This window comes from Lepisma saccharinum, chromosome 1 (assembly GCF_977018435.1).
Source record: "Lepisma saccharinum chromosome 1, izLepSacc3.1, whole genome shotgun sequence".
Taxonomy (NCBI): Eukaryota; Metazoa; Arthropoda; class Insecta; order Zygentoma; family Lepismatidae; genus Lepisma; species Lepisma saccharinum.
The window spans coordinates 132,748,731-132,775,971 of NC_139229.1; the positions used below are offsets into that span (position 1 = coordinate 132,748,731).

At 36.4% G+C, this 27,241-nt stretch overlaps 1 protein-coding gene across 1 annotated transcript in view; it reads right to left on the reverse strand.

Annotated features, from left to right (window-relative positions):
* LOC145988781 (sodium-coupled monocarboxylate transporter 1-like) overlaps positions 1-27,241 on the reverse strand; it is an 87,451-nt gene that overhangs the window by 32,207 nt on the left and 28,003 nt on the right. The window contains exons 3-9 of the mRNA XM_083123967.1: positions 13,855-14,014; positions 13,512-13,577; positions 11,455-11,506; positions 7,247-7,314; positions 4,969-5,120; positions 3,028-3,168; positions 2,097-2,205 (exon numbers count right to left, since the gene is read on the reverse strand). Of these exons, the coding sequence (XP_082980093.1) occupies positions 2,097-2,205; positions 3,028-3,168; positions 4,969-5,120; positions 7,247-7,314; positions 11,455-11,506; positions 13,512-13,577; positions 13,855-14,014 (748 nt within the window). The remainder of the gene's footprint in view (positions 1-2,096; positions 2,206-3,027; positions 3,169-4,968; positions 5,121-7,246; positions 7,315-11,454; positions 11,507-13,511; positions 13,578-13,854; positions 14,015-27,241) is intronic.

The following is a 27,241-nucleotide window of genomic DNA, read 5'->3' on the forward strand; positions in this document are numbered from 1 at the left end:
TTGTACTTTATTCTTCTTCACAAAACATTGCTGAAAAAAATATTAAAAAACGTCTGAAAATGAAAATAAAATTTAACAAATTTTTGTTCATTGAAAAGAGGAAGTTTTGTAGATTTAAGAAAAATGTTATAAATAAAAACAAATTAAAAATATGGTTTCTATGATTTTTTGAAAAACAACGAAAAACCACAGACCAGAGGTAACAATGCTGTATTATGAGGCCAGACCCGAATGTGTTAAGCATATGATGGCATTCACCCAAAATATAAAATAAATGTTGGGCACAATATAACATCAACTTACATCACTTTGCAATGTCTAAGGAGGAGAGGGGGCTCATTCAAATCCCATAGTAAGCATTGTATTTACTTATGTTCTTTTTTAATCCATTTACATTGCCGGGTCAACAGTCAACATCCATCCTCATCAACCTACAGGCTGAAATGCAATGGAACTCAAATAAAATATTGATCTCTGTAATGAGATAAACATATACTCTGACAATTGTATGAAACTTGCAAATTGTTCACATAATTCTCCCCTGACACATTGACGATGCAAAAAGGGGGTTCACGCAAGACACAATCCTCAGTCAGTCAGTCCATTCTGTTCCTCAGCTCCCCATTCACAAAAAAATCTTGCTAGTGTAACCTGAACCTCATATGAATATTTTATATGCGTAATGATCTTCCCCACAACATATAATTGTTCCTCTCTCTGATTTCTAGATAAGCAATCATTTTTATAATGTATTTTAATTCCAACCCAACACTGTGATCTATCTACGCATGATTGCTAAATGTTAGTAGGCTAAACATTACAGAAGAAAATATATATTGACTACTACCAACACTGCACATGCTGCCAAAATCTTTGGTACCCTCGATGCTTAGAAGAGGGAAAGAAACATAGGATGGGGTGAGCATGGGCAGACCCAAACACATGATTGGGTCTGATCGGAGCCATTGGGGTTGCCTTCCAAATTTCTAGGGTACCCAAGATAAGCAGCAGCGTTTCCTTGGGGTAATCGGCAGAAACCTCGGATCAGGTGGGTGCGAGCAGAACCAAAGGCACAATTGGGATCATTCAGGACTGCCTTCAGGAGGACCAGGCTACTTGAGAAAGGCAGCTGCGTGTTCATGTGGAAATCAAAATTCTTGCAGTGAAACTGCTTTCGGAGCGATAATTGTTGAATTCTCGCATTCAGAGAAGGCAATATATATATATATATATATATATATATATATATATATATATATATATATATATATATTTTCTTATTTTTTTGTGGGTACCCAAAATGCACACCGCTGATACCTCCTTATGTAACAACTATCCCAATGTCGCACACATTGTCATGAAAGTTTGTTATTTATTAGATACATGCAAATAGCAAATACAACAATATCCTGCAGCTGTTGAAAACTAATATTTTACTGCAGTGGTATAACTAAATGTGTGGAATGAATTTTACAGAATACTTTTAATATTGTAAAAGATAGGTCTCGGGAAATAGTACAATAACAAGTGGCAACCCTATAGGTAGAAAAGTTTTGCCCACCCAGAACATAAAAACATGCTATATAGTATGCTATTATTCTGGCTGGTTCAGGTGTAGATTCAGGGTATAGAGAGGGGTCTACAAACATGATAGCTATGCATGCATTACATGTTGTGTTGTGTTTTTAAAGTCCATTTGATGTACAGATAGGCTAATCGTGACTGGACCTACAGTTTAAATTGAACCTGAATCACTATCTGCTTCCACCATGGATTGAACTTGCGTCACCTTGATTTCAAGGCAACTGACTTAGCACTGGGCAGGGCCATATTGTGCTGTGGAAACGACAGGTACACACACAGTCTTTTCAGATGAATAATGCTTCTTAGCAGCTTGAATCAACCACCTGGTTATTGTTCTTCTGTTGATCAAGGTCATTCTACAGCATAACTCATGCTCCACATTTCATGATGTAATTAAATCAGTTTGTCCCCATTGTTTCACTGTGCCAGGTGGCAACACTATGCTCTCTGCAAGGTTGCCATTTGTTGTACTATTTCCCAAAGTACACCCTGTAATATTATCAACATCATACCTCTGACACTAGTTGATTACAATCCACTGCAGCATTATACAGTAGAAAACCAATGAATATACTGAGTGTGTTCACTAGCAGAAAGCCAATGGCATAGATCCACATAGCACTGAAAAATATAGGAAAAATAGTATTCCAACTTGTGTTGAAAATTATAGAAAAATTAACTAATTAAGGCTATGATTTTTGGGTGTAATACACACTCCTATTCAGATAAGTGGCACATTTGATAAGTCGAGGCAACAAAAACAAGAAATATGTTAAATAAAACATTGTAATGTTAATTTTTCATGTTTCTGAAAGGTGTGGGGTGCATTTTCTCACCCAATTTTGTCACGAAATAGTGCGAAATGAACTGCAAAATGTGAAATAGACTCTTAAACACGAAATTTAAAGTTTATTTACCGACGCGACACTTTCTGAAGTCAGAATTATCCAGCGAGTTATGCAATTCACAGAAAATTGATTAATTCTGCTGTAAATATTTGAGAAGCAAAAATGGACCACTTTGTACAGGAATGAACTTAATATTCTGGTAACGACATAAATGTGCTATTAGATGGAATATGTATATTTTGTGTAGTAAGTGCAGTTTTTAAGTCAAATTTGGGATTATATTCACATTTTTAAAACCAAAATGTCATGATATATACCACTTTTTCACTGCTATAACAGCGAAATTTTATTTTATTTACCGCTTTTGAGCTCGAAATTGACTCTGTTTTGTACCGAAATTTTGCTTTTTTATTTACCAAAAATATGTGCCTCTATTTATAAGACTAATAATGCATCAAAATAAAATATTTCAAAGGGATTCGTAAACCCTAGTTCCAAAAATGTGTACTTAACTTGCATTTTAACAAAGTAACTGATTTAGGGTCAGTTTGAATTACATTTTTAATATAAAATTTTTGTGCTTAGTTCAACTTACCTTTTAGCCATTTGTTTAGTTGGAAGAGCTAGGTATCTCTGTACTTGGAGCTGACAGACAGCAACAATGTAGAGCCAAACAAAAAAGTTTCCGAATGTATAAGTCCAAACTGTATCACCAACTGTTGGATTAGTACTGAAACTATTAAGATATTTATATAAGTACAGTATTATTATATGTACGTAGCACTCTGAATAGGCTAGCCTTCCTGCCACTTTTGGTCAACTGAAATTATGAGGATGAGTGATGAATAGATGAAAATGATAGAGATACTTACAAAGAACACCAATGCACAAGCCGAGACTCAATATCAATGATGGGATCAAAAGTTGTCCACTTAATATGCTCCACCACTGAGGCAACTGAGAAGATTTTTTTCAAAAATGAAATTAAATAAAAATAATTTGATTAACTAAAATAAAAAGTATGTCCTTAACCTACCTTGCATGCAGATTTATTAAAAGAATTCCTATTCTTAGTTATAATCTCAAAAGTATGCTAAAAATATACTGTCATTAATATTTCTTCATCTACCTCTGAACAAGTCATGAAACACAATGAATGTTGGCGTAATATTCTTACTGCTTTTGTTTTTTAAAATATTTTTTAAACAGCTTAGTTGGAGTTAGTATAATGACTCTTCTTTGTATGTATTGCTTTCATTGTAGAGTTATTCCTCTTGTAGTTTATGGTTGTTACAAACATTTAGACACAGTGGAGTAGCAACATATCATGAGGCCCTTGGCGAGATTTTAATGCGAGTCCCCCATCCGTTCTTTAAATTTGAAATCTCAATGTGTATCCATAGAAAATCTTCAGAGATACGCCAGCAAATTATCATATTTAAATAATAATAAATTACTGACGAAAATGATATTTAATAATTTCACTCGCCTTAAAATTGTATTTTTGTTTTCTGGGAGCTGAAAACAATGCAAGCATTTAAATGCCTCATACCTTGCTCTGTGAAAGTTGGAGGTGCTTTATTGTTAACAGTAAAATCGACAGTGCAAGGTTAAGATAGAGAAGAAAAGACAAGACAAAGTAGTTTTTATTCAAGAAAATAATAAATGGATAAGAATGTCAAAGCAAGTTATCGTGAATTTTTGTGTAAATATTTCACATGAGAAATACAAAAATAATTTTTACTTTTTTCAGACCCTTTAGGCTGTATGCCATGCCCCTGATTTGACGTACTCATTCATATTATAACGTTTAACTAGAATTTAAAGCCAAATTAAAGAAAAACGAATGTCTTAATTTTATTGCTCACAAAAATTAGCTTTTTCCATCTTTTTTTTCTTGCTTCTATTACTATATTTTTCGTATGAACTCCATGGGACGCGAGGCCCCTTCAGGCACAAGACCCCTGGCAGTTGCCCACTTTGCCCACCCCTTGCCACTGTTTAGACACATTTTTTGATATAACGTTTTGGGAGAAAACACACTTCTTTCATCAGGCAAGGGGACAAGATGTTTTTGATGTAATGTTTTCCTTAAACATTGTATCAAATGCTTGCAACAACCATAAACTACAAGAGTAGTAATAATAATATTATGACATTCTCTTCCAACATCTAGGAGTCCTGGGTTCAATTCCCGGTGGAGGCACATAGTGGTTCGGATCCCACTTAAAATTGTAGGTCCAGTCCCGATTAACCTTACTGTGCATAAAGTGGACTTAAAACACCAACTCAATCAATCAAAAATCTTCCAACATCTATTAGATAAGGGGCCTCTTCCCTGCATTCACTGAAGGGTGCAAAATGGCCTGATGTGCCAATGCACCCAAAACAATTTTAATTCAATCAATCAATCTTCCAACATTACATGTTTCATGATACATAAAGCATCAGGTTAACATTAATTTAGCATATAAAATATGCAGAATTACCTTGCGTTCACACACATTCTTTATCTTGAACACCTATTTTGACTTACTTGAGATTTAGTTTTCCTCCATTGTAGTTTCTTCTCCATACTGTTGTGAAATCTCGTGCTCTGAGTGTTCCAAACACAACAGTAACAATTAGTGATACCAAAAGAACAAATATTTGTAACATGTCTGTCCACACAATTCCTCTAAATCCACCCTGAAGAAACAAAATAAAATTATAGCTTTGTAGTCTGACAGTATTTGATCCGAATATTGTATATGCATCACTGATAGAAGGACATATGTAAAAAAATAAGAACAAGGTAAGTTAAGGTAATGTTCCCGGTGCATAGAGCACCATGCCATGAAGGCACATGTAGGGGATGTGGTGGTAGGGCACCACATATTCTCGATCTTGGCCATTTTGGAGGTGATGTGATCAGCATCACATTCCAGCTACCTTTACTCCCCAGGTACCCATTGATTTGAGGCTACTTTAAGTGGGGACAAGGCCAGAAAATTCCGCCCTTAGATTGCCCACCACAGGAATCAAACTCGGGTCTCCTGCATGGCAGATATAGGTATTTATAAATGTCATGCTTCCAGCAATTAGAAATGGAAGCTGCAATAGCAATTGCATGAAGAAGTTAGCACCATTCATTTGTATGTTTGTCATGTTGAAGAATCTGTTGTAAACTGCAAGTTTTCAGTGGCAAGAATGAGACATATTGTGTGTTTTCCCACTGTTTCCACAACTCATTATCACTGGTCGGATGCCAATTATGTATTGCTGTTCCATTTGAGTGTATTTTAAGTTGCTATAAATATGCCATTGAAAATACTCATGTGCCATTACACTAAGCACTAACATGGCTGATCAAAAATTATTATTAGTTTAAAGAAAATCATCCTTTATACAAGTTATTGCACAAGTATTCGTGTTGTTGTTATTTAAAGTCACTTTTCTGCCAGTTTTTGCTAATTACTCACAAAGAAAACCCATGCCCGAGCTGGGACTCGAAACCCAAGAACTTCAGTGATGAGATCGAAAATTGACAACTTCCACCAAGTTATTGCATAAGGAATGAACATTCTAATAATCAACTTCGGTACTTCATTGCAAAGATACTAGACAATATCAACAAATAGACAGGGATGCAGAAATGCTGTGTGAACTAGAGAACTGCATGAGACACCAACCAGTCGAGAGAGGATCTGGAGAAATTTTAAATGATATTGCTAGGGCAGATGCCATGAAGTACATGGAAAAAGATAAATTGAAAATAAAAGAAAAAGAAGCAAAAAAAGAAAAAAAACTCATTCAACCACTGTGATTATAGTGCACATAATGGGTTTATAGTTGTACCATAGAGCTTCCTGAGAATACATTCTCTGTGTTGTTGAGCCTCAAACAAATAAATTCAAATCTATATGCACGTAAGATGCACCACTTCAATCTTGCCCATCTGGAGATGGATTTGTGTTAGCTGTTCAAGTTGGTCCACCAGTAATTCAGTTCCTTAAAGCTCGGCTGGGCCTTTGGCCGATGCCAGGTGAGCTGTTTCCAATTTTTCCTCTCCTTTCGAAGAACCGCTATAATATTCAAAATTTGAAAAAAATACATATGCTTAGAATTCCTTCTGGAGCATTCACGTGAATCTTCTTGTTACTTGCTTTTGCTGTTGCCTAATATTCTCAATAGTTTCATACCTACGTACATAAGCCTATTAAAGCCTATAATATCTAGACAATATCGAAAGTAAGCCATGTGAAAATTCACGTGAGTGCTCTACAAGAAAGTGTAATTGTATGTAATTTTTCCAATTTTGGAATATCATAGTGGTTTTTCGAATGGAGAGGAAACCTCAAAAACAGTTGCCCTGAAGTTGTTCAAAGGTCCAGCGGAGGCTTAATGTAAGTAGCCTTCACATACTACCTTCCAGTGTTGGGGTCTGTTCCTCTTTAGAGTACTTGTTTCCTCCCCTTTACTAGAAGGACATGGCACCACTGTAAAAGACTGCAAATTTTGAAGAATATTTTTTTTCTCTGAAATTAAACGAACTTTCTGATTTTCTAATTTTGTACTGTTATCGAAGGTAACAGTGGTTAAATATGTGCCACATCTCTGTGCTAAACAATGATTGATTGATTTGGTGTTTTAAGTTCACTTTATGCACAGTAAGGCTAATCGGGACTGGACCTACAGTTTAAAGTGGGATCTGAACCACTATATGCCTCCACCAGGTATCGAGCAATGATGTATGTAACAGTATACATATAACCTTTACACACATTATTGGTTCACTTGACTGTAATTATAAAACATTCCAGATTTGTACTTACAATGGTGGTGTACAATATGCTCACAGCAAATAGAATGGCAGCAGTGGCATATAAGTCAAATCCAGTAACTGAAAATAAAAATGACCAATGACGTTCATTGTTAGTAAATACAAAATTGAATTGTTTCTGATATGTGTGAAGAAAAGTAACCAAGGTGTAGAATTAATTTTAGCAAATGGAAGTAATATTGAAGAAAAAGCCATAGATTGAGCAGTATTTGTATTATTATTGTTATTTTTTCATTAGAAAAATCATCCTATTGATAACAATAAACAAAATCTGAATATTACATTTTGATGAAAACTGAAATTTTGTGCAATATTCTTGATGGATAATTCTTGTTTGTGATGTGGATTGCTTATCAATTGAACAATGATTCCACCACATGTTTTTATTTGCAAAGTTTCTGCAGAGGGGACAGTCACATTTAATATACCCCTAAATACCATACAGACATGCATTATTTATCGACTCTTTCCTGTTTTGTTTTTTAGGGAGGGGTTAAAGAAGAAGGACTAGTTGACTGAGGGGGCCACCTGCCCTCTCTTCTTATGTATTGCATTGTATCACTGGGGGCATATAATGATTTTTAGATGTTAACCACTTGACTACCACTACGTACGGCCCGTAAGTAGCTGGTACTATTGGCCGACAAGGAAATATTCTTGCATGGTAATGGCCAATAAAATGTACGAATGCCTCTGGTCGGGAAGGACCAAAGTCTACATGGTGCTGTGACGTCATTTGAGCATGTGACTATCACAAGGAATGAGCAAAGCATGCTCGTTACGCCATCTGTTGCTGAAACTGCGTAACCGTGCTATTGAGGGGACCTGTGTGTTTTTGTTTTGTTGCATATTTCGTAAAACAAAAGCAGAAAAATATGGAGGAGGAGGATAGTAGTTTGTCGGATTATGTTCTGGAAGAAGAGGAGAATGACTGTAGTGTGTCTGAATATTCAGATATATCCGATGTGGAAGACGAGGCAAAGTCTGTCTGAGATTGAACATACGTGAACGATCCTTTCAGTGATGCACTTGAGAATCCGTCGCGTGTTAAAGAAGAATTATATGAATAATTGAGTTAAAAAGAAATAATTGATTGATAGATTTAGTTTATTTTACTTGGCTTTTCTGCCATTTTTGGCCAATTGCGAAGATGAGAAAGAGCAATGATATGATGATATTGATGAGGGACGCTCCTAAGGAAGGCCTATGCCCAGGTGGGGATTCGAACCTGGGGTCCTTGTCGTTGTAGCGCACTGTTATAACCAATCCGGCGCGGAGGTCAGCATTAAAAAGATGGATTGATTTCATGTTTTAAGTCCACTTTATGCACAGAAAGGCTAATCGGGACTGGACCTACAGTTTAAAGTGGGATCCGAACCACTATGAACCTCCACCGTGTATCGAACCCAGGGCCCCTTGATTTCAAGGCGATGATGGTTCCACTGTGCCATCGGGGAGGCCCTAGCATTAAAAAGAAATAAATACTAAGTGACGATCATGTGATCCATTTCTTTAATGCGAGAAACATTTATGAGACTGTTATTGAAGTATCATGGTCATGGGATTCTGCTCTCTATCCACAGGCTGGGATTCAAGGGGTTAATCCTATATTTTCCCATTTCTCACTGCATTTGACTTTTTCTTTTGTCTTGAGAACCAGGACCTTGTTCTACTCATGCCACTGGTTTAGGATAAAATTGACTATAGTGTCCATGTAGTTGATTCAATGTGAAAATTTCATATTACATTGCAATTTTTCCCATTAAAAAAGATCAGGAGAAACATACTTTTTCTTATCATACATAGCAAAATAATTAGAATGTGGTTTCTAAATTATGACATGCGAAGGAATATACTTATCAAAAATATTATTAATATGAATGAACAAAACTTCTAACCTGTGCAATATCTTTTAGCTGTAATCAAGGTGGATTGATTTAAATCACTTTAAATAAATAATTTACAGAACAATGTACATAAGGATTTTGTAGATATCAGAATCACATTTGGTGAAAGTACATTAATCTCGTAATGATTTAATAGTGTTTATTAGGCCCTAAGAAAGGCAAAGAAACAAAATATATGTACTGATGGGGTGAAGCTCATACGAACGGAAATGTAAACACACATTTCTCTTGATTTAAAATTCAATAATTTTTATAGGCAAAAATAGCAAACATTTTGCGTAGAATAATATACAAATACTAATCATATTGAACCATAAATAGTGCCAATATCATTAAACTGTAAATAAACATGGCAGCTGATATTTGCAAACTATCATTAAAACATTGCTAAAAATTCAACTACAAAGACTTTAAAAAATATTTAAAATTACAATTATAGAGTACATCCAGAATGTTTTATTTTCACTGGAAGAAAAGTTAGTGAAATTATGAGTTATTGTTTCATTAACACACTCAAGAAATATTTCCATAGTACGTTCATATATATAGTATCAGAAACAGAAAAATGTAGGTATATTTACATGTAATTTTTTATTTGCTTTAATCAAACTATTCAATTTTTTAGAGAGCTGTTTACTAGAAAAAGCCTTTCTGTAAAGAAATACATTTCTATATGTATGGTGTCAGAAACCATACCAGCAATTTTACGTGTTTTTTTTAATCTATTTAAATAAAAAAAATCCGATTTAAATATAAAAAATCATCAAAAATTATTTGAGTTGAGAAGTTGTATTTTATTGCTGTTGGTGTTCATCAAAAACAAACCTAGAAGGCGTAGGGTGTTATATTATTTGACCAGGTGTAAGCTCATGGAGCTGTCAGATCCGATGCTTGTTTGATGGAATGGAGGGATGTTTCTGTTTTGAGTTTAAATCCACTTTATGCACATGTATAGCCTGATCAGGACTCTACCTACAGTTTAATATGGGATCGAACCACTATGTGTTTCCACTGGGTATTGAACACTGAACCCCTTGATCACAAAATGACAATGTTACCACTATGCCATCTGGGAAACCCTGAGAGATGTCTGTGTATGCCCAAGAAACCACAACTGTTGGGCCAACAGTTTTTACACGGGAAAAGGTTGGCTTGCGTTGGTTGGCAAATTAATGTTGGTCTTACATTGGGCCAACGGTGTTGCCAACATTTGCCCAACCATGGAAAAGTGAGTCAAAATCAGTTTTAAAACCAACTTTTTTATGCTCAGACAACTTTCAGGAGTATGCTGTAAATTCTAGAGTGTACAATAAGTGACATGTAACAGTGTCTCTTTTCGCATATTTCAGTCAGCACATACTGCAAATATAATATTTTTTTACTGAAAGTAGAAGCTATTTTTAACTTGCACTCACTCACCAGTCCTTTGTCATCTGCCATGGATGAAAGATGTGTTGGTAATTGCTTATTGTTTGTCTCTTTAGCTATAATATAGTGGAACCACGAGCAAAATAACCTGTGCAGACCCGCGACTCCTGTGCACCTTACCCCCGCGAGTAGGGGAGGGGGAGAGTGGACCATGCTTCCTTATGGCCCGAGGTGGAGGGAAGAAGCGAAAGCTACGGGGGGACTTTTTGTTCCAAGGCTTTTTTCCTTGTGGTCGATCTATAGAACAAGAACATTCTTACAGGTATTATTGTGAAAGTGGTTAATGTTATGTGCAGACTAAATTCCATGAAAGATGGAAAACTAAGAAAACTCTAGAAATTTTATGTGCTACCACTTGAAGGTATGGTGCCTTGACAACAATGATACCATGTGACTGAGAAGGTGCGGTGTAATTTTTTTTCATAAATAATTTGTACTGTTGTTTACATTTGGCCTCACAATAAATTATGTATATATCAGAACACAAACATATCCATTCTTTAGTTTTCAGTTGGAACCAAAGCCAAAATTACCGTTGCCCAACGGTATGTTTTTATGTTGGGCCATCCGTGGGCCAACCATTTTCAGTATGGTTGGCCCAATGTTGGGCCACACACTTTTGGTTACTTGGGTGTTGATTCTGAGGGAGATGGTGGTGGTTCAGTGCGAATGCCAGGCTGAGTGTTCATTCAGGTGACAGAGAGCCTAATATTGACTTCGTATTAATTTGTTTTATTGAGGAACACCCGTGTTTAGCATTTTTAAAAACAAAATAATTGATAGTTAAGAACTTGATATTCGTTAAAAAGAAAGTTTACTGTGTGAAAAGTAAATGCGCTGTTGGTAAGATTAAATGCATACAAACTTTGTGAAACTGTTTCCGCAGCTACCAGCATCACAATTGGTATAAAGAGAATCTGAAAATAGAGAAAAAATCATTCTGTGTATGTTGTAGGATGTGATTGTAAAATCCATAAACATTGTAACTAAATTGGAATTTAACATATCCAGAAGTACACTGTGAGAAATAGCAACAAATTTCTCTGTTTTGCCAGTAATTTAATTCAGGCTTAAAAAGAAGACAGACGTAGTTAAAATAACTGGGAACCATGGATGTATTAAAGGAGAATGCTATATTAGAGTGATGCTGTATAGTTCCAATATTAAAATGTGTTCTGTAGTTCTGTACTACTTTTAAATTGTTACAATTTTTATGTATGGGTATCAGTTGTAAACAGTGAGAGTATTGGTTCAAATTAGTATCAACTCAGCCTTTCATTATATATCATAATGAACTCTGAGGTTAGTGGGATCGAACCAAGAACCTTTAACCATTGATGTGGGTTGATGTAGCTCATTTAATCATTCATCCTCAACGGTGAGCACTCGCCCCTGACAGATAACTTAATGGTAATGGGCGAGAGGTTACTTTTCACACTCAGAAATGGCAAAACACAAGCTTTTGGGTTTATACCTTCAAGTCTAGATCAACATGGTTGGAAAGAACTATACCTGTCTGTTTCTGATGATAAAGTTCCGCTGTGCCTGTCTGTCTCTGATGATAATGTTCCGCTGATGGCTGATCGAATCGAATTGTGATTACCCACTCAATCTCCTCAGTTGCTACTTGTTGACGACTCCAGGCAAAAGACCCCCACACCGCCCGTTGCTCTCAGTTTTGTTCTCTACCCTGTAACCCTGGTCATTGTCCTCCAATGCCAGTTGCTCAGCACCTTAACTCTAGTAAACCAGGAAGATTTGTTAATACCTGACATGACATTTTTGAATGCCTGATAGAGCAACGGTCCTGACTGAGGTTCAGAATCCTGGCTTGATATGATTATCTATTTAGAGGAGATTGATACTATATATATACAGGGTGTTCCGGGAGGAAGCGGCAATACTTTGGGAACTGGTAGTATGTATGATTCTAAGCAAAAAATTCATATGAACATGGGTCCAATTTTGAACGATAACGGAAATATGAACAGAAATAAAAATTATGTAAGAAAACTGAAACAAAAACAGTAACAAGTAAAACATGGCAATGTAATGATAATTGTTTAAGTAAATACGAGAACGGACATGCTGATACTAATCTTGATTGCATGAATTTGTGGTGTAGCAGTAAATAGTACACAATAATTAAGTAATGAAGCAAGCAATAAATGTAGAGAAATGAAATGTTAATACCTGCTGCTCAGTACTCACATGAACGAATGTAAGGAGGGAAGAGCAGATTCTCAAAAATACCATCACCAACATCAATGCACTTCTAAGCGCGTCGGAGGACATCTTGTGTTTCACTACAAAGTTCCCGCTATGTTCCCGGATTAACGCAGAAGCAATCATAATGCGAATGTGCAATTCATCCCTTGTATTCACCCTTTCCCGGTAAACCTCCTGCTTCATCCACCCCCATAAACAGAAATCAAGAGGGGTTAGGTCGGGAGAACGAGGTGGCCATGGAACCAGACCATTACCACGACGACGACGACGACAATCCATCGATTAGGATAGGTGGAATTCAGATGTTGAATGATCAACCGACTGGAATGAGCAGTTCTACATTTATTGCTTGATTCATTACTTAATTATCGTGTGCTAATTACTGCTACACCACAAATTCATGCAATAAAGATTAGTATCAGCATGTCCCTGCTCGTATTTATTTACACAATTACCATTACATTGCCATGTTTTACTTGTTACCGTTTTTGTTTACGTTTTCCTACATCATTTTTATTTGTTCATATCTCCGTTATCGTTAAAAATCGGACCCATGTTCATATGAACTTTTTTGCTTAGAATCACCCATACTACCAGTTCCCAAAGTATTGCCGGTTCCTCCCAGAACACCCTGTGTATATATAAAACTGAAATTTATGGCAACCTCTGAAAAGTAAAATAAAGAAATCTTACCATTTGTAAAAGGAATAGAACTGCTCCAACTATTCGAGTTCCAAAATTAAATCTCATTTCTAAATACTGGAAGAAATAGGAGAATAATTAGTTTCTTCACAAATACATACTATAGTTTCCCACTTACAAATTTATATTTTGCCCTGTAATTGGAATCGAACATTGCAAGTGCAATGTATGACTTCACACATATTTAAGAATTTGTTTCTTAGGCAAAAATTAAAATACAAGCAAAGGGCAATTTCCGAAAAAAGAAAAATGGAAAAGTTAAATATTGTTATATAAAGATAAAAAGATAATTTGAAATTTATTTTCAGTATTTTATATTTCTGTGCGAACTCACTTCGTTAACAGATGAACACTGTAGAGATGTAAAGACTGGCAGGTACAGGTGTAATGCAATTGCTACAACAAAGAACATTGTCAAGGTATTCATCCAATACTGGAAATCTGAGTTGTAAATATGTACAGGCAGTGATACAACAGTGACAGCTGATACAAAGCTGGAAAATGAAAGAATTGAAAAAGAGCAGTTAAGAAATTACAATAATATTTTATTTGATTTATCCATAGTAAGAGCACAAATAAAACAATAATAATAACCCGTGGCTCGACAGCCCTTCAAGGGTCTAGGCCGATCTCCCAACTGCCAGTCTCCCTCCCACAATCCTACTTAGAGGGGTGGAGATCTTCATCCGGTATTGAGGCGACGTGGGGTCAGCACGTGGAACCCGCAGCTGTTATAGGATATTTTTGAGACCGGGTTACACTACTCACTCGTAGCTCCCCAATTTCCTCACGATGGTGGGTTGCCACCAGTTCTATACACAGGCTGAGAACCCAGAGATAACCCAGGTGGACCCGAACCCATGCCGTCCCGCAGTCGGAGTCCAAAGCACAGCTCCTTAGACCGCACGGCCATGGAGGAGGACATAAAACATAATCTAAGGTATACAGGGTGTCACATAAAAAATGTATACACATTAACAGGAATATCAAAATCAAGTTTCCATTGCATTTTAAGGCACTGGAATTGGAAGAGGTACATCACAAGAAGAGTCCATGCTCTCAGTGTAGATGTGCCGGACAGAAGAGTTTAGTTTTGTGAGCGGTACTTTGGAAAATGTGCCAAACAGATGAATTTAATGAAGAGGTTTAGAAGAATACCCCCCAAGTAGTGTAATTGATGATACAACCAGTGCCGGAAAGGATGAACCCCCCTCTGGCAGATTTGCCTACACTTAAAACTTGCTCAACATGCCCATATGAGCTTTTTGCTCAAGTGTGGAACCCCGTCTAATCCAAGATTTTTGTAAAAATGCCCTCGGGAAGTTCCTGAGAAATGATGACCCCCCTCAGATTGATTTGCCTACACTTATAAAAGGCACTTCTGTGAGATTGTTGTCCATAATCTTGTCAAAAATATGCCCCTCTTCATATTTTTTTTGACCACACCTAAAACTACGCCAAACGTATTAACACATACACACACCCACACACACACACACACACACACACATATTTACTTCCGGTTTAAGTTCAATTGGGCACCAGGCTCAACTTGTATATCTAGTATTAAGATAATATAATTTTTCTAGAATTGCTCTGTGACTCTCTCATTTCTTACATCATAAACATATGATTTTTCACCTATGAGAATAACACTACATATGGTGTCATCAGGGAGTGTTTCGTGGAATTCACAGATAATTTTAATGTTTGTCCTGTCATTAACCACAACTTGTTTCCTTTTTGAAGTGTTGATGACAAACATGGGTCTCTGTGCTTTGAATTCATCTGGTGTGTAATACATGTCAGTATTGCCAGTAGTGACCCTTTTGTATGCTGTAAATGCTTCATATAATTTAAGGAAATCATCCTTGGACATGTCTAAATTATAATTTTCTCTAGGAAATACCTCATTTCTGCCATTTTTAAGATATATGTTCTTGATGTTGCAGCTATCAAATTTACTTGAATTTTTTTCCTGATTATTGTGTCTTCCAGTCTGAAACAATACCACCACAAAATCCGGCATGTCATATTGTATACTGGAGAATGAATTTGTAGCATCAAACTCATAATAGGTACCAGATGCAGGCTTCTGTGCACATTGATATGTATAAAATTGTAAAGGAATCTGTGGATTTTTTATTATATCTGCTTTGTATTTAAAACAGAAGATGTTTATCAAGATATATCACAGCCTGCATTGTTTAAATATTTTGATACAAGTGAATTGCCAGGCCATCTGAATATTCAACCCCACAACAAAAAGGTGCCTGGCAAGTTAAAAGATGAGACACTTGGTGATGTTATTGTGGAATTTGCTGGGTTAAGTGCCAAGATGTACAGTTTTAAAACATGTAGTGCTGTTGTCAAAAAGGCCAAGGGCATTGGCAGAGTTACTGTTGAAAAAGAGCTCGAATTTGAAGATTATAAAAATTGTCTCAAATCATGTACCACAATCAAAACATCAGAAAATAGAATTCAGAGTGAGGATCACTTCTTGACTACAAATATTGTAAGAAAAGTGGCTCTGGACCCACATGATGATAAGAGATGCATTTTGTCATGTGGCATACATACTTTACCATGGGGGCATTGTGATTTGAAAAATGGCAATCAATGCACAAGCACAGAGCATGATTTGAAATAAATAAACATGCCTATGAACTTATTTGGGTTCAAAAAACAGGCTATTATGGACCTGCCAACACCACAACCCTCTCCTGATATGCTGTCTAAACTGAGTGGCTTGTTAATTATTCATCTGAACAGCATACTTACAGAAGTTGATGATGAAACAGGCAAAACATTGTACATATTTAACAATAATCTAAATCATTACCAATTACCTGTAGGTGGGCAATTGCAATTTATTACAACTCCTGAGGGTGATGTCAAGATTTCAGTACGGAGAAATATTTATAGAATTAAGCACTCAAACATGGTTTCTGGCACTGTTTATACTGTTTCTGCTGGTGACTGCTTATATATTGAGGTCCCTGGATCTTATGACAAGCTTATACCCTTTTTTATAGAATTAAGAATCAGATACTCTATAATAAATAACCATTAAAACAAAAATGCCTAATGATATATTTGGCCATACAAGACATGAAGATCACAGTGACGAGATTTTGATGCTTGATGTCAGAGTCAAGAAATTAAGAAGTGATTTACAAGCTTTGCAAACCACACTCAATGCCAGTCTTCAATTAGAGATTACAAATTTGCAATCACAATGCATGGACCCTCTTCTTAAAATTGATTCAGAACTGAAATTGTTGCTTCAAAAATATACTGATCTGGCAACATTAGATAATTTTCAAAGTTTGGAAGAAGCTGTAGCAGCTCTTCAAGCCAAATTTAAGACCCAGGCCACCAACTCTGAGCAATTGAAACAGCAATTAGAGGAGCAGATTAATAATGTCCAGACACAGCTCCAAACAATTGTCAAAAGCATAAAATCACAAGAAGATTTTGATCTAGTGATTTCCACTCTAAAAGAACAGATTCAGTCACTCCAAATACCTAATCTGGACCCTCTGAACAATGCCATAGCCGAGGTTAAAGAAAAAATTGAGACACTTGAAAATTTTATGAACAACTTGCCATCTTCTGATGCTTTGAATGCAATAACTCGGAGTGTTGCAAATATTAAGCTGCAACTTGAAACATATGAAGATTTTGGAAAAATTCAAAGTTCCATAACCCATCTTGAGGGTACAATAGCAGCAGTGCAAAGTGATTTGGCAAATGTACTAGAATCCCGCTTGCCTGGGATTGTAGATACCCTTGTCAGTGTCCAGCACCAAATCACAAAGCTTGAAAACCTCAACACTGAATCTGAACTATCTCATTTTCATCACTTGATCGATGATATCCAAACAAAACTTGAAATTTTACAGCAATCCACACCCTCTCAGGCAGATATAGCCCTGCTCCAAAATGCTATGCAAAATGTGGCTGATGCTTCTGAATTAAATAATGTGAAATTGGCACTTGAATCTTTGCAAAATACTGTATCAAATCTCCCTACATCACAGGAACTTAAAAATATAAAGAGGGCAGTGAATCGCATATTGAAATCAGAAGATATCAAGAATATCCAGACAGAGATCAAACAACTCACTCAGACAGTGGCCACTCTACCAACCAATCAACATATTAATGAATTGCATGCCCTGTTTGAGGATATCAGAAGACAGGTCCATGATCTTACTGCTCAAAATTCAAAATTGGCAATTGTTGAAAATTTGCAACAAATTGTAGCTAATATCAAGCAACAGCTAGGGACCATGGAATCCAATCAAGCAAATGCCCTGTCTGTTTTTGCAACCCAGCTACAAGAGATTGTGCAACAATACAAGAAACTTATTGTGGACATAAAAATCAAGCCAGGACATGATGATGTTGTTAGAACGATCAATGAGCACCTTGAATCTGTAACAAGCAGATTGCTTACAGCAGAAAAAGAAATAACAGGCATAATCGAGAATCCAAAACATACAGTAATTCTTGAATTGTACAGCATCCCCAACAAAGGATATGATTCACCATTTACACCAGGTGGCAAGATATATATGCTGTCCCCTGCACAATTTTATTACCACTGAGACCAATCAAGATCAAATATTGGCATCAACCACAGGCACACCACTACCCCACCTTATCAATAACAAATGCTGAGAACAAAGTGAAAATCACCAGTGTAGAATTGGAGGATTTTACAGATCCCAATACATTAGAAACAGCCTATGCTGAAGATGATGGCTCTCTGGAATTTAAAATACAAATAGGGGATAAATTATATTTAGAAAATCCTGCAGTATCAGCTGCTGAACACCCCATAGTTGCAATATTCTTGTTTACATATTATGTCTAGAAAAATTATTGTTGATGAATTACACAGACAAGCCCGACATAATTTTAAGAGACTCCCAGTAGTCACAAAGGGCATAGATGATTTATGGCAGAGCGACTTGATTGAGTTGTCAAGTGGGCAGTTGAAAAACTTAGACAAAATCAACAAGGGCTACAAGTACCTACTCACTGTAATAGACACATTTTCAAAATTTGCCTGGGCTATGCCACTCAAATCCAAGACTGGAAAATGTGTTACAGAAGCCTTCAGGACAATCATCAATCAGAGTGGGAGATCACCGCGCTATTTGCAAACAGATAATGGCAAAGAATTTTATAATTCAGTGTTTCAACAATTTATTAAAAGCCAGGCAATAAAACATTACTCGAGTTACAGTGATCTCAAGGCCTCAATTGTAGAGAGATTCAACAGAACCTTAAAAAATCTTATGTATAAACAATTTACCCTCCAAGGTAATTATAAATGGATTAATATTCTTCCAGAACTTCTACATAAATATAACAACTCGGTCCATTCCACAATCAACATGAAACCCTCTGAAGTAACTTCATCTGATGAGCAAAAATTGATCAGCACTGTTTATTATCCTAGATACCAGCCAACAACAAGAAAGGCCAAATACAGGGTGGGTGATCAAGTAAGAATCAGCAAATATAAGCACTTATTCAAGAGAGGTTTTACAAGAAACTGGAGTACAGAATTATTTACAGTGGTTCAAGTTAAACCCGGGACCCTTAACACATATATAATAAAAGATCACCGAGGAGAAATTCTCAAAGGCAGATTCTATGAACAAGAGCTCAGCAAAACTAAACAGCCTGACACATATCTCATAGAAAAAATCATCCGCAGAAAAGGCAACAAGTTATTTGTCAAATGGCTAGGTCATCCGGAAAACAGCTGGATCGATGCAGACAAAATAATAATATGAGCACCTGGGATGTTATAAAAAGGCTGCCAGAACCTGAACAACAGAATAAGAGAAATGGCAACTTGCTGCCTGATAATATTAGGTGTCTTATTGTTGGGCCATCGGCTTGTGGTAAAACTACACTAATGGTTGATAATTTTTTATTGGCACCCAACTGGTTAGACTGGAAAAACAGGCACTTGTATATCTTCTCTAAGAGCTTGGAACAATTAAAATATCAGCAGCTGATGAAGCTATATGATGGATTGGATATTGCCACTTTTGAACCAGATGTTAAGCCACTTCATGAATGTCTCGATAATTCTGTTGTTGTGTTTGATGATATTATTTTGGATAATCAAAACAAGGTTAGGAATTTCTTTACACAGGGCCGGCACAAAAACATTGATTGCTTCTACCTGGCACAGACTTTTTCAAAAATACCGAAGCAACTGATCCGAGACAATAGCAATTTTATATGTGTGTTTCATCAAGATCATACCAACCTCAAACACATACATGATGAATATGTAGGTGGGGACTTGAGCTACAATGATTTTTCTAAGTTTTGCAGCAAGTGCTGGAGCCAGGACAGTTATGGGTTTGTCACAATTGATATGACAAGAACACCTAACACTGGTAAATACAGAAATAAAATCAACAATTTTCTAGACATTGAAATATAAATAAATAAACATGAAAAGGCCAATTATTGATGATCTTAAGTTAAGAGATTATCTTGTAAAAAGATTTAAGGGATGGAAATCAGAGAACCGGGGAATTTATGAAAAACACAAACAAGCAGAACAGCCTGTAATTGATGCTATTAGTGAATTAGGTAAGAATATCAAAACTGTTACAGAGCAAAATCAAAATTTGATCACAGAGCTTGTACCTGTAGCTGCCAGGAACATATTAGATTATCCATTCACCCCACTTTCCAGTATTCATACACCTAGTCCTATTGCTCCTAGAAGAATTGAAGCTACTCAGGATCCTATTGAATTGGGTCTTCTTGCTCAAAAATATTTAACCACACCTAAAGACAATAAAGATGAGGTGTTTGGCTTATATGCTGATACAGAGCTTGATGGTAGCATCATACATAGAATTGGCAATTTCAGAGTAACATTTATGGGAGATGATATAATTGTATATTCAGAATCTCGTCTCGGAGAAAAAGGTGCTTTTGTTAAGTACTCCGGAACACCTGGATTATGGGAACTGATGACTAGGAAAAGGCCTGGCAGCTATACAGATCAAGATTATGAGGATTACAAAGAAATATTAATAAAATCAGATGCTCTATACCAGAACAATGATCCCACACAAAAAAGAGTCAAGTCTAGCAGTGGAGCAAAATACAACAATTTAATCAAGCCCATATGGTCACAGATCAAGACAGGTAGTGGAATCAAACAATACAACACCCTGCCTAAAGAATTTGTGTGGGTTGATGATGTCAGGAAACTTGTAGATAGGTTATTGGTGATAGCTGGGGAGGAAAATGCTGGGAACCACAATTTTTACAATGAAAAGGTTGGAATTATGGACATGATAAGCACCAAATTGTCTAATTTTATAGTGAATGACACTAAGGAGATTGGATATCTCATAAAAATTATTAACACTCTACCCCCCAAATTTTGGAATATTTCTGAGGGTCGGGGGTTGGTTAATGATATTATAAACAAGCTGCCATTTGAACTACATATTCCAGGCTATCAGTATTGTGGTCCAGGCACAAAATTGGACCATAGATTAAACAGAGGGGATCCTGGTGTTAATCCCCTAGATGCTGCTTGTAGAGAGCATGACATAGCATACAACACACATACTGATCTTGACAAGAGACATGTTGCAGACAAGAAATTAGAAGAGGCTGCATTTGGTAGATTTGTAAGCAAAGATGCTTCTTTGAGTGAAAAAATAGCAGCATTGGGAACCACCATAGCTATGAGCACCAAACAAAAACTGGGGTGGGGTTTGTGAATATATATATATAATAAACCTACAATGAAGGCCAAGGGTGTTATGTATCAAATACCTTATGTAGGTCTCAAATCTCTTAAAACTATTGACAGTCTTTTAACCAAAAAGCAGCGCAAGAAAAAAAGCTCTTGTATTGCAAAGGGCCATGGTATGAAATTGTTGCTTAGTACCCCCCAATTAAAAAAATTACAGCAATCAAGAAAAAAATCACATGTGGGGGGTTTCATATTTACGATCCCGGCCATCTTAGCTGCTCTCGGGGCTGTTGGGAGCTTGGCTGGGGGATCAGCTGCCATAGCAAAAACCGTAATAGATGCCAAGAAAAATAGGGCAGAATTAGATGAGCAGAGGCGCCATAACCTGGCCATGGAGAAAAAAGGCAAAGGTGTTAAGAGAGCCATGAATAAGTTTAAAAAAAACAAGAGCCGCTTACAAACCAAGATATTGAAGCTTTAATCAAGCCACTGGGCATCAAACATTTTAGAGGTGTGTACATGTCTGATTCTCTACCAGAACAACCACTCAACAAAGAGTGTGGCATTGTTAATTTGGATAAGTACAAAAATCAGGGCACTCACTGGATCTGTTATCTTAAATATTTAAACAATGAGGCATTTGTGTTTGATTCATTTGGAGGTGTTCCGCCTGAAAATTTAATAAAATATCTAAATTCAGCTAATCTTTATTACAATAATGCCCGTGTGCATTATTAATTGCGGACATTTGTGTTTATCTGTTCTTAGATACATGTCTCAAATAAATAAACCATCAATTGAAGATTTTCAAAAAGCCTTGTGGTATTTAAAACATCATGGGGGTATTCCATCTCACCAGCCAAAATTCAATATTGAAACTCAAATTGCATGATGACATAGTGTATCCCAAAACAATAGCTCTCAGAGCATTTTACGGCATGTACTTGATCCCTAATATTACACACCACAACAACACAATTGCAGTAGGGGATCAAAAAATTGTCATCACTCCAGGGCAATATAATCTGTCCACTCTAAATGCTCAATTACCCAGAGGTATAGTGTTAAGTCAAAATTCTGTCACTCACAGAGTAGAGATTGTATCTGCCACAGAAACAGTGGATCTGGCTACTATAGGAGAGCTGCTAGGCTTTGAGAACAACACAAAACTTGAAGCAGGCATCAAACACACTGCTATGAATATACCCAAATTCTTGGCCATAGAGACTCTGAATATTCACTGTAATGTGGCTGAGGGTATGATCACCAAATCAAATGGCATAGGCACTCACAAACAAACTGGCATCATTGCAACATTCAAACCTAATTCTGAATTTATGGAGCCAATCATCTACAATCCATCCCCAACATTATATTTTCCTGTGTGCCATAATAGAATAGATAATATTGAATTGATGGTCACTAATGAAAAAGAAGAATTAGTTGATTTTGCTGGAGCCACAACAACTGCAATCATAGAGATTAATATTTAAATAAAAATACATACAAGAAGAAAATGGAAAATATTGAGAGTTATGAGCTACAATCATTCCCCCCAAACAGGAGGACATTTGCAAATTTAAATCAACCCAACACAGAGATAGAGGTTGATCTTGATATAGGGGACGGCTTTATACACCCTCACAGAGCAGATCTATACATCAAATTTGATGTTGTAAAGCTCGATGGTACCGATTATCCGGCAAATACAAATATAAGACTTGTAGACAATTTTGTGCCGCATCTGTTCTCTGAAATTGAGATCAGAAAGCATGGTGTTGTTATAAACAGAATAGATTATCCCGGCATTACCTCCACAGCTTTGGCCACACTAAAATTATCCAAAACCGAGGCTTCATACTACAGAATCGGTGGATTTGAAGCTGGTGATAAGATATTATCTAAGAGCCTCACAGTGCTGTTCCCTATGCGCCTGTTGCCAGGATTCTTCTCAGATTACAAAGAAATTATGTGGAAGGGTGGTTTAAGAATTACATTTAGAAGAGCTGCAAATGATAACAATGCTTTGATGAGGTACAGTACATTAAACTCTACAGGAGAAGCTCTGCCTAATACCCTACCTGATGCAGGCAAATGCATTATTCAGACTATGGAGTTAAGAATCCCGGTTGTTGAATATGAGGCCAGTTATGCTCTTAAATACAAAGCAGATATAATAAAAAATCCACAGGTTCCTCTGCAATTTTACACATATCAATCTGTACAGAAGCCCGCATCTGGTTCTTATTATGAATTTGATGCCACAAATTCATTCTCCAGCATACAATACGACATGCCTGATTTTGTGGTGGTATTGTTTCAGACTGGAAGACACAACAATCAGGAAAAAAATTCAAGTAAATTTGATAACTGCAACATCAAGAACATATATCTTAAAAATGGCAGAAACGAGGTCTTTCCTAGAGAAAATTATAATTTAGACATGTCCAAGAATGATTTCCTCAAATTATATGAGGCTTTTTCGGCATTCAAACGTGTCACTACAGGCAATAGTGACATGTATTACACTCCAGATGAATTCAAAGCACATAGACCCATGTTTGTAATCAACACTTCAAAAAGAAAACAAGTTGTGGTGAATGACAGGACAAACATTAAAATTATCTGTGAATTCCATGAGGCATTACCTGATGACACCATATGTAGTGTTATTCTCATAGGTGAAAAATCATATGTTTATGATGTAAGAAATGAGAGGGTCACAGAGCAATTCTAGAGATCCAATTCAAACACAGAGGCCCTTTGGATATAAAACAACACTTTACCGTCAGTTACCTACCCATTTTATAGCACCTCTGCTCGTGGCAAAAAAGCTTTTATACCTACCCAAAACACAACACATCTGCCAAAAGCTTAAATACAAGAAATATGCAATGTTTTGTAAGTTCTGCGGCAAGACATACAATTCAGTTTGTACGACAAATATCCAGAAGACAATATTAGTATTTTCCTCAATATGATGGATGGTCCCTGAAAGGGTGCACAGTATAGATAAGAATTTTCTCTTTGAGTCCCATGATAAATGACATGTAATTTCCCTTTGAAAAAACATAGTGCAGGTTAAGCCAACAGATAAAATCTCCCAGGCATACAGAAAGAAGGCAATTACTCTTTGATGATGAATAATCTCTCTGAAAAAGACGCAGTGTAGATTATATCTGCTGGCATAAAAGAAATATAATTCCCCGGGCAAGCAATAATTTATTGCTGGCTGAAACATGGGACTGATCAAAAGGTTGCTTGACCTCCATTCTATTATATTGATCAGGGAGTTTTGCCTCATAGAAATATAACAGCAGTTAATGTGATTTTATACCCAGACAACAGCTATTAACTAGGCTCTGTTGTATAACACTTTTACCAGGTTTTCAGATCTGGGAGTTGTATATCAACTAGCAGTAATTATTCTCAAAATCTCACGTATGGAATGCCACACATATTTCAATCTATCAGGACTCGAACCCGGAGCCCCTTATTTACAAAACAACAATATTAACATTTTGCCATCAGGGGAGGCTTTACATTTTACCAGGATTCAAACCCGAGTTTTTTGATTACAAGACAATAAAAACCATGCACCACACTCTACTGGCTCTCAGAACCCAATAAATATCAATTCAAGATTCCTGGGATTTTGACAGAAAAACACACTATAAACAATAAGATGATAAGAGAACTTGGCATAGTTTTAAGTATAGACAAATCAATCTGAGGGAGCTCTTCCTTTCACAAAAAATTCCCGAGGGCATTTTTACAAAAATCTTGGATTAGGCAGGGTTCCACACTAGAGCAAAAAGCTCATATGCTCATGTTGAGCTTGTTTTAAGTATAGCCAAACCTGCTTGAGGGGAGCTCTTCCTTTCTCGGGTTTATCCCACCGTAAATACAACTACTATATGTGCCATCCCCTTCAATTAAGAGCAAATCAATCGGAATAGCAGATTCATCATCAAGTGTACTGATTCTGAGAGGATTTATCAAGCAATTGCCACAGCCAGTAGAACAAGTACATACATTAATAGATAATTGTTTGCCATTGATGTGCCTGGCCTTTTTTTCAAATTTATCAATATTCTGAACAGACATTGGATATTCTAAACCCTCCATTGCTTCATCAAAATCATGTTCATGTTGTTTATAATAAGTTATTCTCTCAGGATTCCTTGAAACTGGATACAAAGCAGCTAAAATACACCACAAAAAGCATTTCTGGTCATTATTTTTTATATTAACCACGGCTGTTTTGTTTTTGATATTGGCAGGTAATGGCACATAAGTGGAACCTTGTAATGGGTTGAATTCAGAAATATTAACATAGAGCCTGTGTGGAGATCCGCATAGGCTCCATCCAGACTCTTTTGCTGAAAATTCAGAGTGTTTAATATTCAATTGATCTATTAAACTGCTTATTATTTTGTCTGAATTTGCATTTGAATATACCGGTACAGTTTCTGTTATGTGGGGCTGTGTAAATTTTATGCCATTTGGCTTCTTATATTGTGTAAACAATTTGAGGGACAGCTTATAAGAGCCATTTTGTGCATTTAGAATTGCCTGCATATCAGGATTTACACTGTTCAAAAAATTCTTAATACCACATCTTGGCTCTGATACAAACCGATAATCTCTTAATTGGCCATTAAAACTGCTATGGATGGGTTCATAGCGTGGCTGCTTTGCCTGTGAGGCATTAACAGGTGTTTCATGCTTCCTTTTCAGACCAGATGTAGATGGTTGTGGGGGCAATATTGATGACTGTGCAGAGCAAGTACCTTTATGTGTATATGTGAAGTATTGCATGCTATATTCTCTATGGCATTTAGGGCATATTTTTGTGGGAGTTCTGCATTTGTCTGGATTACAATTCCTTTGATGCCTGGCCCAATTGGGGCTGGTTATATTCTTTTTGCATTGATTACAATATTTTTGATTTGGCATTTTTGTTGTTGTTTATTATATAAGATTTCCTGGGGTCCAAATCAAAATTCTATGCTTAATAAAAAATATCAGTTGGGTTCAGCAGTGTGATTTGTGTGTGTGTGTGTGTGTGTGTGTGTATGTGTGTATGTGTGTGAATATTTTTGGCTTTGGTATTTATATAAAATTTCTTGGGGTTCAAATCAAAACCCTATACTTAATAAACCTATGACAGGTTGTCAAAAATTCTGTATATTAAATCAAATAGATTTGTAATTCAATTTATACAAATCTGCAATATTTTTGTGTTTAAAAAATATGAGCAGCACTGCAACAACACATCTGTACTCTTTAACAACTCTCACAATACTGGCTGATATGCAATGCAAAATCTCTTTATATACCCTAAGCACGGACCGCATTGAAAATATCTGAAACAATAAGCCAATCAGAATATAACACATCATCACATTATGTCATAACCAACCAATCAGAAAACAACACATGTCTAATATATAATATTGGGTAATAATTTGTTGCAAAACATGATGCAATATAAATAAACCAGAAATAGGCCACAAGTGGACCGGAAGTAAATATGTGTGGGTGGGTGTAGGTGTGTATGTGGGTGGGTGTGGGTGTGTGTGGGTGTGTATGTGGGTGGGTGTGGGTGGGTGTAGGTGTGTATGTGGGTGGGTGTGGGTGTGTATGTGGGTGGGTGTGTATGTGGGTGGGTGTGGGTGTGTGTGGGTGGGTGTGGGTGGGTGTAGGTGTGTATGTGGGTGGGTGTGGGTGGGTGTGGTCAAGGTCAAAACAATCGAAAAAATAATCGAAAAAATAATCGAAAAATAATCGAAAAAATAATCGAAAAAATAATCGAAAAAATAATCGAAAAAAATAGTCAAGGTCAAGGTCAGTGTGTGTGTGTGTGTGTGTGGGTGTGTGTATGTGTTAATACGTTTGGCGTAGTTTTAGGTGTGGTCAAAAAAAATATGAAGAGGGGCATATTTTTGACAAGATTATG